The sequence below is a fragment of the Saccostrea cucullata genome, unplaced genomic scaffold (assembly GCF_032062105.1).
Source record: "Saccostrea cucullata isolate Sc308-1 unplaced genomic scaffold, CSIRO_AGI_Scuc_v1 ctg3150, whole genome shotgun sequence".
NCBI lineage: Eukaryota > Metazoa > Mollusca > Bivalvia > Ostreida > Ostreidae > Saccostrea > Saccostrea cuccullata.
Genome location: NW_026932824.1, coordinates 37,746 through 49,698, shown reverse-complemented (window position 1 = coordinate 49,698; position 11,953 = coordinate 37,746). Strand labels below are relative to the sequence as shown.

At 34.0% G+C, this 11,953-nt stretch overlaps 2 protein-coding genes across 3 annotated transcripts in view; one reads left to right on the top strand and one right to left on the bottom strand.

Annotated features, from left to right (window-relative positions):
- Positions 1 to 472: 472 nt before the first annotated feature.
- LOC134236301 (uncharacterized) lies at positions 473 to 5,421 on the bottom strand. 2 transcript variants are annotated; one of them, XM_062718479.1, is made up of 3 exons: positions 5,381 to 5,421; positions 2,722 to 3,018; positions 473 to 2,369 (listed from the first exon to the last, which is right to left on the bottom strand). In XM_062718479.1, exons 2-3 carry the CDS (start codon positions 2,999 to 3,001, stop codon positions 721 to 723), a joined length of 1,929 nt encoding a protein of 642 aa, XP_062574463.1. In that variant the 5' UTR covers positions 3,002 to 3,018; positions 5,381 to 5,421; the 3' UTR covers positions 473 to 720. The 2 variants fall into 2 exon arrangements, with proteins under 2 accessions (XP_062574463.1, XP_062574462.1); XM_062718478.1 differs by lacking the exon at positions 5,381 to 5,421 and adding an exon at positions 3,631 to 3,921.
- LOC134236300 (alsin-like) overlaps positions 5,366 to 11,953 on the top strand; it is a 23,635-nt gene continuing 17,047 nt past the window's right edge. The window contains exons 1-2 of the mRNA XM_062718477.1: positions 5,366 to 5,476; positions 11,625 to 11,869. Of these exons, the coding sequence (XP_062574461.1) occupies positions 5,448 to 5,476; positions 11,625 to 11,869 (274 nt within the window). The 5' untranslated portion in view covers positions 5,366 to 5,447. The remainder of the gene's footprint in view (positions 5,477 to 11,624; positions 11,870 to 11,953) is intronic.

The window sequence follows — 11,953 nt, the reverse complement described above, 5'->3', positions numbered from 1 at the left end:
CAAAATCAGCTGATGTACATTTTCTGATTCAATGTATATATAAAATATATAAACCTATTGATTACATAACTCAAAGGCCTTATCATATTTGATATCAGATTATTATAAGTATTGCTTGGGGTAAAGATTTGATATCTTAAACATAAATTTAAAATATGTATATCAAAATTTTAATAATGATATATGCGTCTTATATATTTCCATATTCTGATTTTGTGATGCTATATGTCATATGCAGACTATTATTTATAGGATATAAACAATCTAGTACATGTATATGCTACAATTAAAGCACCTCTTTTTTCAAACTTTATAAACTCAAAGGTTTATAAAAAGATATCACATAAAATTCTTAAGAACTTCTTAAAGTACTAGATGCAAGTTTGCAATGGTCTTAAGCTGACTCACTCACAGATTTCTATATGAAACTAATGTGGTGTTCAGAAAAAAATACTGCACTTGCACATGTATTTTAAATTATACTTTCCATTTCTTGTAGAGAAATATGCAATGATGCATTTTTTAACATGACAATGCATTTTCTACTATATGTCATAATTTTCAGTCCACTGTAAGGGAAAAATATTTGTAATCCCGTATATGGACAATGCAAATGTTCAGGATTTCTTCATGTACCACTGTCTGCATGATTTTGACCAACTAAATTAATGATAAGCAATTAATAGAATTTAATGGTAAACTTCTGTCTCTGGTTTTGAATCATAAAGCAGCATCTGCAGAACAACACAGCAGAGAGGGAGCACTGTGAGAGAATTTTGTGTGGACTTGAACAGGAGACCTCGGCTCCAGATGGACACCCGCTTGTCCATTTTGTATGTGACCATTTGGATGAGGGGAGAAGTGAGGGAAACGTTTAGGACGGTTGAAAAGGGGGACAGAATTTCTCTTCTCGAGGTTGACAGGATCAGAGCATGGTCCAATGTTGATGGGCATTTCTAATAATAACTGACCTCCACAGGTGGAGAAATGGACCACAATACGGAGGTTGTAGGTAACCTTGATAAGTCTACATCCTGGATTTATGCTTGGTAAAATATTCATTTGGGTCGGCAGTGTGATGTCAAAGCAAGCCAGGGTTTGCTGTAGTTTGTTGGTTATCACAGTTCCTTTGGGTTCTTTTACTCCAAATGTTGACAAATTGAATATAAAATGGGATTTCGGCTTCACCAGGGTTATGTTTTGTTGTAGACAACCATCGATCATTTTAATACGTTTGGCATACTGATTCTCTATTTCCAGTCTGACTTGTATGTCATCCCCTGCTAGGAAGCAGGAACGATCTATACACAAGTTAACACTGGCAATATCACTGGAGAAAAACGAACACGACGAAAGCGTGATGTCCTCCTGGTGAATCACAGGCAGAAGTGCATTGGGAATGGAGTGAATGTCAAATCTCCTCCGCACTGTGAAGGAATTCTTACGAGAGAGTATGGTTTTTACCAAGTTGTTCAATGAATGGGTACTTCTAGCAGAAGATGATCCAATGTCATCACATATTCTTGCTTTCACTGTGTAAACAATCTCAGCACCGAAACCATTGGTTTCATCTTTGTATTTCATTGAGGATGGAATGCTACTAGGGAGGAGGAATTTAAATTTGGATACATAGTGACCAGGAGTGACCATTGATGTCCACTTGCCATCTGGTGTCCCCACTATATAATTACGTTTGTTCAGAAACACGTCCCGAAATGTTTTGCTTTTTCCTGAGTTTGTATTTCTAAACAACGTAATGGCAGAGTGTCCAGTGACAAGAAACTCAATGAATCGGATTTCTAACTTCCCTTGAATGTCAAAGATAATTTTACCAGAGATTTCTTCACCAGGATGATATCGATGCCTCTCATGCTGATCCAGCTCTATGTCGAATCGCTTCACTAGATGTTCTTTGGGTTGATAACTTCTCCGGAAAACCACAGAGCCTTTAGACACAGTCCCACTTGGATATCCTTTAAGAGTTCCACTGATAGGTCGCCTTACATGTAAAGGAATGCTACTGTGTACACTTTGTTGGCTGTGGACAGTGGCACCACCTAAAGAATGGTGGCTCCTGACGGTACCACTCAAGTTTTTGGTTCCTAAGTTATTAGGTAGCCCCCTCAGTGACCCCATTTGAGAGGTAGGTCTCGAGGGCTTAGACCGAGAGCTTTGTGGCCCCCATGTGGAGCCTCCAGGGACTGTGATCATTTTATTGAGTTTGGCTTTGGTCCCCTCCCGATATTTAGCAGCTCTGGGACTGATGCTGTTAAAACCTGCGTTTTGTTTATAGTGTTGTCTTCCTTCAAAGTTTTCAGAGTTATGAGGACTAGGGTCAACCGTGGCATTTATTGTCTTAATTTCATCATCTGAAAAATCAATATTTGTATATATAATTATCCATTGTACATCATGTCTCAGTACTAAAGATAGATCATAGAAGAATGACCATTTATTATTAAAATTCGTTAATTCATTACATAAATGTCTGGACTTGGGTCATAGACATGAAAGGTCATTTGTGTGAGGATGACAAAATAGGCTATACATTAAAGTAAGTCTATTGATTATAATAATTTAATGTTATTACCGAAACATTTTTGCTATTTATAATTTATAATAAAATATTTCAAAATTATTTAAGCTACAAATAGAAAGAAATCAGAAAAAAGGTAAACACTGTACAGTAAAAGAAACATTTAGAATATGAAACCAACTTACTTTCAACATTGAGCTCCCCTAGTTCTATTTTATGAGGGGAGAGAATCTCATCCTCCTCTAGTGCCAGATTTATGTGCCCCTGCATTGTGTTATTTTCTCCTGATTCCCTGGGCATCAGCTGAGACTGCTTCTTTATTCCAATATTATCCTGGCCATGAATAGTGACCTTGACCTGTCCTTGACCTTCTGTAGACGCCATGTTGGTTCTTGTGGGATAAGGCTCATAATTTTTCTTGTACAGAAGGCCTTCCACTTGGCCCTTCAGAGGATGTTGGTTCATATGTGAGGTCCCTCATTCTGATAAGGAATAAAAGAACTTGTTTAAGACCAAAGAATCTAGCCTGTGATTTATTTTTTGCATGGTTCGATTTGAAATTAACATAAATTTTGAATTTGAAAGAATTATGCAACATCCGTTTTCTTGGAACTGCTTGTAGTTTAATAGGTAGTTAAAATTTTAATTGTTGGGGAATATATATTGGGTTTTATGCTTTTTTCTATATTATTGGATTGCAAGTTGTAATATTAAAAAAAAAAGAATTAAATGAAGAATCATCATAAAAATTCAAATGAGTCTAAGGAAAATAATGGAAACTAAGTCCGCAGAAAAACAAAAGGTTGGCATAACAACATGAAGAAAATGTAACTTAAATTTATACTAGCGAAAATATTGGTATATACAAGATATGTTGAAAATTGTTTGTGTCAATATATACACATGTATATTAGTTATCGATATGTACTGTAGGTAATGTTTCAGATTCCACAGATAAGAAATGGTTTTATAAACTTGTTTATGTGTATGAGACATTAATATTCAGTTTTGTTATTTCTAAATGACGATATAAATTTTGCTACCATTGGACTTAAAAATCTGACCTTCTTTAGCAGAAAAGAAAGCATTCCTACCTGAATTGTTAAAACATTTATATGTCCGTGTGAATATTTCCAAATGAAGGAGCCCTGGCCATGCTTGGCAGACCAGCAGTATTGATTAGTTCGGAAGGAAAATAAATTCTAGGTGCAGGTGTGATGTAAACCTTCCAGAGACCCTAGCGTGTAGAATAGTCAGGGTGTATACCGCTATTATTAACGCAAAGGCACAGAATTCTAAGTGGGTGCACTGTGAAAAATTTGTATGAGTGCTTGAAAACTTGTTTTTCAGGATATAAGCTGCCTTTTACATTGCTATCATGCCTGGTTAGGTTTTTGTTATTGAACTGAGCATGACAATGGGACAAATAACTTGTTTGCGTAATCATTTAAATCTACTTATCAAGAATATTTATCAATATACTCGACAATTCGTTGAAATGTTTTAAATTTGGTTTTAAAATTCTGACACATTGTATTTTTGACCTAATATTTGGCTGCTAAAATGAAAGTGTGTGCTAAGCATTTTAATGATTTTACTTAGCTCAAAGGTTTATAAACCTATGAAATTGGTAAATGATCTGGAAATAATTGGTTTACTCAGAGATGGAAAAAGAAACTCATAAAAAGTATTTAAAACCAATAAGACAAAATTTTCAATCTTGAGAACTTTGAATTATCTAAATTTTTTTGGGTTGATTTTACAGTCTCAATGTGCATATCAAAAGAAGAGTAGATAGATTTAGGTATTTTGCAGTTTTATTTCTCTTTAACAGGATTGAGTTAAGTGAAGGTATAAATATTTTAAATTATTTGAACCATGTAGAAAATACCCTATTTGCTGGCTACATACTTTAATGTTTGATAAAAACCAAAAAAGAAAAAAAAAATCAGGAAAATGACACAATTGAATGTTTAGATGATAAATATAAAAAACTTTATAACTGTGTTTCAAATTAAATATCATGCATCTTCCAGGAATGTGAATGAAGCAGAGTGGAATAGATATGTATATAGTAGATATATACACTGTAAATAAAGTTATACCAAAGTTGAAGAAAAGTAATCATCATGCCTCATACATTATGTAGGTAGGGGGGACGTGATTAGATGCCGCAGGTAAGAATAAATGATCAGACACATTGATCAGAGTGGATCATCAACTTATTACCAGCCCCGGAGTTACTGAGGGCTGTCTTTAATGTCTCTGTTTAATTATTACACTTTGTACATTAAAGGGAGAGATAGTGAAATCTTCATCAAGTTAATTATATATGTCAGATGGTAGCCCTATTTAGTGTAAACATATACACAGGACATTCACATACTATATATGTCACATCTATAAACAGAATACTATGTTACATCCTGTTTCAATTGGTAAAAATTGACCATCAAAAACATAGAGTGGTATTTTAATTCTCCATTTCTATAGTTTTCCTGGGGTATAACTGCTAAGTTGATGGAGTTATTTTACATTTTTAATTCAATTCTTTGACTGCCTGAGTTGATAAAGTTATATTTTACTTCTTTAATTTAATACTTTGACTGCCCTGAGATTTAACTATAGAAATTTGATTAACCAGGTGTCTGAAGTCTCTGTATATCTATCTACATGTTATAGTTAGGTCAATGATCTCAGGCAATATCTTACATTTCATTGTGTACTCTTTACAAGGTAGCACTGAGAGATTTATCATACTTTATCATTAAATAAAACACATATTATGACTATATAACTATGAACTATACAAGTATTGTATATCTGATTTATTTAATAACTTACTGTTAATTTGTTTGATTCCAGGTAGAAGCTATGCTAGAAAACAGTTTCTGTATTATTGGCAGATGTGATGGCAGAAAGTAAAAAGAAAGAGGAGAGGTTAGTTTCTGTTTCTCTGGGAAATTCGTTAGTCATTTATCAATATAAATTTGGTTTGTCAGTATTTATTTTACATTGACATAGTATTCCGTGATAGATTGCTATTTACATATCACCTTCATGAGTAGGACATGTGCATAGCAATTATGGTAAACAGTCAGGGATGTTTAATATGGCAGTGTGATTAAACAAGGATTCTTATGGAAATCCAAAAAAGATGAGAATATTAGACAAATACAGTAGAACTTCGGTATCTTGCACTTCAATATCTCTAATACCATGGATATCTTGGAGTGAGTTTGAAGTGGAAGTCAACTTTTCTTTATGTGTATATATTTAACCTTGATAACTCAAATCATTGGTTATTTCGAAGTCTTCTCTTGGTACCCATCGAGTGCAAAGAAGGAGGTTTGACTATATTATGTACAGCGCATACACAGTTTAGTTTATTAAAAGGACTGAAATATCAAGCAGACATGGTTTCTGAGTTGTTGTGAAGACCATCACCTGGAGCTAATTTAAGTTTCAAACTCCCCTTAACCCCCCCCCCCTTTCGAAAAAAGGTAATTTATTATACTGTACCTCATGTTAATGCTAACAATCCCTACGTAGATGTGATTCACTTTTTCTCAAGCTTCTGGTGGAATGAGCTATTTTAAATGAGGCGGTAATCCTTAATTCACTTAAGTTTGATCAGCCATCCAAAAAAAGCTTTTTCATTCATTGAAAGTATATATACAGAAGAATTCTTTGTAGCGCGGCAGTAAATTGAAATGGCAGGGTGTGAGGACTAGGATTCACTCAGGCATGACTGTAATAAAGGTCCAGCTAGGGGTGGAATAAACCGGAGATGGGTCAGCGATTCCAGCTGACGAATGCTGGAGACTTAATGACTAGAATCCGTTAATAGGGTTTTTTTTTCTGGATCAGGGAAGAAAGATAAATTCTCATACCTTGAAAGACTGTAATGTTACTTTAATTGTTAAAGAGAAGTTAAATACCCATTATTTGGATAGCAGACAATTTAGTTCTTTAATTAAACATTTTTTAGTCTGTAGAGCAAGTATGCTTCAAAATTCTTTTCCCTTTTTCTTTTATTTTGAGGGAATTTGGCATTGATTCTGCTATTGTGTTATCAACACTTTAGAAAGTCAATGAAAATACAGTATTCAAAATATTCTGTTCAGTAGTAATACTTTAAATGCATCATAACATGTAGATCTAGGGTTAAGAAGATTTTGTCGGTGGGACAGAGAAAATACCCTAAGTTAATCAGAAAGGTAATGAGATCTTTGGATATTGCTTTAAATCAATAGGGGTTCCTAATGGAATTATTTCCTGTGAACATTGCAAACACTAAATGAAGATTAAGTCAAAGGAATGAGACAGTGCTGGAATGCTTATGCTGCAAATTCAGCAGAGAAATCTGAGTGAATTCTGGTTGCAATAGGAATATCGGTATATATTGGCTATAGCTCAGATTCTTAAGTCTAGCTGCATGAATTTAGAATTGAAAGAATTTTCTTTTTTTACCATAGAAATACTCTGCACTGAAAATGTGCAGAAAGAAAATGAAATAATAGAATCACTCAGTTTATTAAAATGTTTTCATTATGGAAAATATTACACAAAACAACTTGCAAATGTAGAGTAGGACACTTTTATGCAAGAAAAATAAGTACTCACCAAAGCAAATATGAAAATGAAATGTCCTGAAGACTTCTTTGAGGTTTAGAGATTGATTTCATAAACAACGAAAAGAGTTTAGATCCCAGCTATAGAACTGTTTCTCGCGGAAGGTACAAAACCATGAAATTGCCTGGACTCGTCAAACAATGAATTCCAAGTCTTGACACATTTAGTGTAGGTGAAAGTAATTCTTCTGTACTGTCTCTAATTACAAAATTAATTGTGTTTGACCAAAACTAACACACTTGAGGCACAGATCGCATTGCTTTCATTGTGTAAGAGACAATGAGAATCTAATGAATTGAAATGATTTCAAGACTGAAAGACCAAGGCCTAAGGTACAGTACCAAGAAACGCAAGGTTTGGGGACCACATTTTGTATTTGTAAAAGAAATTTGAGATGGGCATTTTTGTTTTAGTCAATTTTGTTTATTACTATTTATGCAAAAGCTGTAAAATACTACAATTGAAATAGAGCATTCTTTGGACTTTTAAATACCAGGTCAACCAAGGCATTGTTTGAATGGGGTAACTTGACACTTGTCATAATAAGAAATACAAAACCTGCAGAGTTGGTAAATTTGAGTTTACGTAAAGCTGTCATTCTTATGTCTTGAATTGTATGCTGGGTGTCCTAGATGGTCCAATGATTAATGTAAATGTTCTGAATGCACTTTACTAATACAGAAGAACCTGGATATCTCACACTCTCAATCTGAAACAACACAGAACTACTCAGTTTACAAAGGATATCATTATATAATTCCTTTCTTTTGACCAAATCCAGACAGTCTCTCTGAGATAAACTGATAAGCTCTGAGAAAATGTTTTCCACATTGAAAACTTTTAATTGCTTATCTACATTCATAATTAATATTTTGTCTGTTATTACTTAAATTTTTAATGGTGTAGATGACCAAAACGAAACTGATGTATTTTTTCTTATCTTGTGAAAACAAAATGTAACTGATTGACTACTAGGATGGTCATAAAAATGGAGCCACTTATAAATACAATCACCTCAAGCTGAGATGGTTGTAATGTATATAGATAATAGAACCACCTATATCATTACCACTAGCTGAAATAGTGCTAAATATAGAACTACTAGCATTTAGAACCAATAATATCATAACCACAAGCTGAGATAGTGGTAAATTCAAAACCATGTTTATACAGAACCACTTATAACATTATCCCTTGCTGAGATGGTGGTAAATACAGAACCAGTTATTCAAAACCATTGATGTGATTACATTCTCTAGCTAAATAAAGTGATGAAATTACTGGTTTTAACTTAAATTTAAGGTTCCTCTGAACTAATGTTGTTTTCTTTGACAAATTAAAGACATATGACATCTAATAATGCTTTGTTTTCTACTCATGTTTTACACCGTGTATATCCCAACATGCGGGGTGTATACTGTGTTGTGCGCGGGGTGTATGCTTCCGAAGCGAGAAAAAGGGGGTCAATGTACGTTCTTTGTCCATTTTCTCAACTTACGGATATTTTTCGCCAGAAAGCATATGCCTACGGAAGAAAGCATTATCTAAGGAGTATATGAATACCTGTGAATCCACTGGACACCTTCTAGTTTTTTCAAACACCTCAACACAATTCCGAGGATCGGAGCAAGATTGGCGCTACACTGTGTTTATGATCAAATATCAGAACAAAGCTTTGCTTTATCGTCACTTTTATATTATTGTTAAATACATGTTTACAATATAAACGTTTGTACAAATTGTCTGTAAATAAAACAGTTCGTATATAAAGAAATTGACGAAAAATCAATCTTGTGTCCGGGGTGTATGCAACATGTTGTGCGCGGGGTGTATACCCCTCTTCTTACTCCATAGAATCATTGTCTTAAATGTTATTAAAAAAAATGTTATTAATTGACTTTTGTTCTATTTATTTTTTTAATTATTCATCAGTTTTGTAATAGCACAACTTCAGGTTCATGAATTCGATTTACTGGAAATAAAATTGAAACACGTTCATCGTACTTTTGGCTTTGCATGCACATGGAAGTAAATGTACAGGGTACTTTGTTTAACTGTTAATGTGATGACCAACAATTCATCCCTTCTTTTGATTTAAAGGCACCTAATTCAGATCCTTTCTTAATTAAAGCAATATGAGCTGTATCTTTGAAAATTTTATTTTGCTGGTAAAGTGTGCTATTATGATTAATTTGTATGCAATTTAACCCTTATGACCAATAAAGCCCAAAATAAAGTTTAAAAAATTTTCAGAAGAAATATTTCTTTACAAGCGAATGTACAGTTTTATGTAAGAAATCATTATTGTACAGGACGACAATAATTCAATTTTGCTTCAATCAAAGCTAATAAAAAAATTTCCATCACAAATATGAACAACAGAAGTTTATAAATGATTTAATCTTCTGTCATTCAATTAGTTAATCACAAATCTGCAATAAAAATTTTCTGATGTCAAACATGCAGCTCATAGTGCTTTAATAAATGCTTCACACATGCATAGGTTTGAACATTTAACATTTCCTCATAATTTCTGTTTAACTTTTTCAATACCTTTTAAATGAGTTTGAAAATATTTAGCTTTTTGTAATTACATAAACACCAAAAAAAAAAAAGTTCTCGTTCATGTAGTATTTATTGATGTGTACTTTGCCCCCGCCAGGAGCCCATATATGGCAGTTAGCTATTTGTTTTATTTCGAGGCATTGTATTTTACTCAATCGGCAATCCTCGGCTGACTCCGCTACGCTCCATTCAATTGGCAATCCTCGGCTGACTCCGCTACGCTCCATTCAGGTACGAGTCATCCGTGGAACTCCGATTGGTATTTTACTGAGTACATACTTTCTAGGAATGGGCCCGAGGAGGGTTTGTTTGTGTCTAAGTTCCTTTTTTGGGGAGGGGGGGGGTAACTTTACTATGTGTATATATGATAATAAAGTAGAGGAGGGTGAACATAATTGATATTAATTACACGTCAACGTAAAATTGTAATTGTACCAAAAACCTTTTTTTTTCAACTGTGCATGCCCTCGGAAAATTGTCGTCCCTTATTACAATTGTGCATTTTTATAGCCAGCTTTACATGTTTATTGTGATATTCAAAATATGAAATCTTTTCAGATAAGGAAAAATTAGTCGTCATATTGCGAAAAATTGAAAGGAAATTAATAAACATGTATCAGACAGACACGTAGTATCACCCCCTTTTTGTTCCAGTCACAACTTTTTACTACAGAAAATGAAAGTCAGGTCCCCCTTTTTTTTTCTTGCATCATAGTCAAAAATGGTTATGTAGTATGTTTATGTAAAAAAAAAAGGAGAATTGATACTGAAAAAAATGTTACCTTCAACCCCAACAAATAGGAGTTTGAGTTTCGATACCCCCCCTTTTTTTTAAATAGCTAGTCAACTTATGTCAAGGTGTTTTTTTTTTTCAGGTATCCCCCCCCCTTCAAAAAAGATTCAAACTGACATAAATGCTTAAGAATATATGTATTGATAACATAAATGTTGCAGAAACAAAAAAAAAAAATAAAAACAAAAAAAACGATTTATTCATAATACACCATTCATGTAGAGTTTCTATTATTTTTTACAGGCGAAATATTTAGATTAAAACGAACCAAAGAAAGGACAGTGTCCTTCATGCAGGGATTGTGGAGGGGGGGGCGATGGACCCTTTGGAGAGATTTTATGATTGCGTAGATATAGATCATTGCACCATCTACAATGTAGCATTTAGTCAGATAACAATCGCTCCTTGCACATCTAGCGCCTTTTATGTTTGAATATGATAGTTTGTTTTTTATTCTTTTTTAAATTTAGTTGATTTGTTTTTTACTTCAGTAAGTTTATGGAAATTACTCTTTGGTTCGGCATTAGTTTTAAGGTCTTTTATCAACACTATCTGTCACTTTTAAACCTGTGTGAATATAATATTTCCATGGCATTGATACTTTGCACTAAATAATCCTAAGAAAAATATGGGGTATACACCCCGCGTACAACATGTTGCATACACCCCGGACACAACATTGATTTTTCGTCAATATCTTTATATACGAACTGTTTTATTTACAGACAATTTGTACAAACGTTTATATTGTAAAAATGTATTTAACAATAATATAAAAGTGACGATAAAGCAAAACTTTGTTCTGATATTTGATCATAAACACAGTGTAGCGCCAATCTTGCTCCGATCCTCGGAATTGTGTTGAGGTGTTTGAAAAAACTAGAAGGTGGCCAGTGGAATCACAGGTATCCATATACTCCTTAGACAATGCTTCCTTCCGTAGGCATATGCTTTCTGGCGAAAATATCCGTATGCTGAGAAAATGGAAAAAGAACGTACATTGACCCCCTTTTTCTCGCTTCGGAAGCATACACCCCGCGCACAACATAGTATACACCCCGCATGTTGGGATATACACGGTGTTTTACATTTCAGGAAAGATGAAAAAGATGGACTTCTGTATATGTGGCAAGGTTACCATGGAGATGTGGAGGTGGTTAAATATCCAAGCCTGTTTGGCATTCCCATCAGAAAAGTTGCCATTGGAACAGATCACTCCATTTTCCTCACGTATGATGGTCGTTTGTTTGCCTGTGGAAGCAATGACTATGGTCAGCTAGGGATAGGTGCAGAGAATGAAAGCCATGCATATGATCCAGTGTTTATTTCTGGTTTGGCAGGTACAACACTGTTGTTTGTCTCTGGTATAAGTAGAAGAGCTTGAAGAAAATTCAGACTATGCAACAATTATGGAATGTTCTATT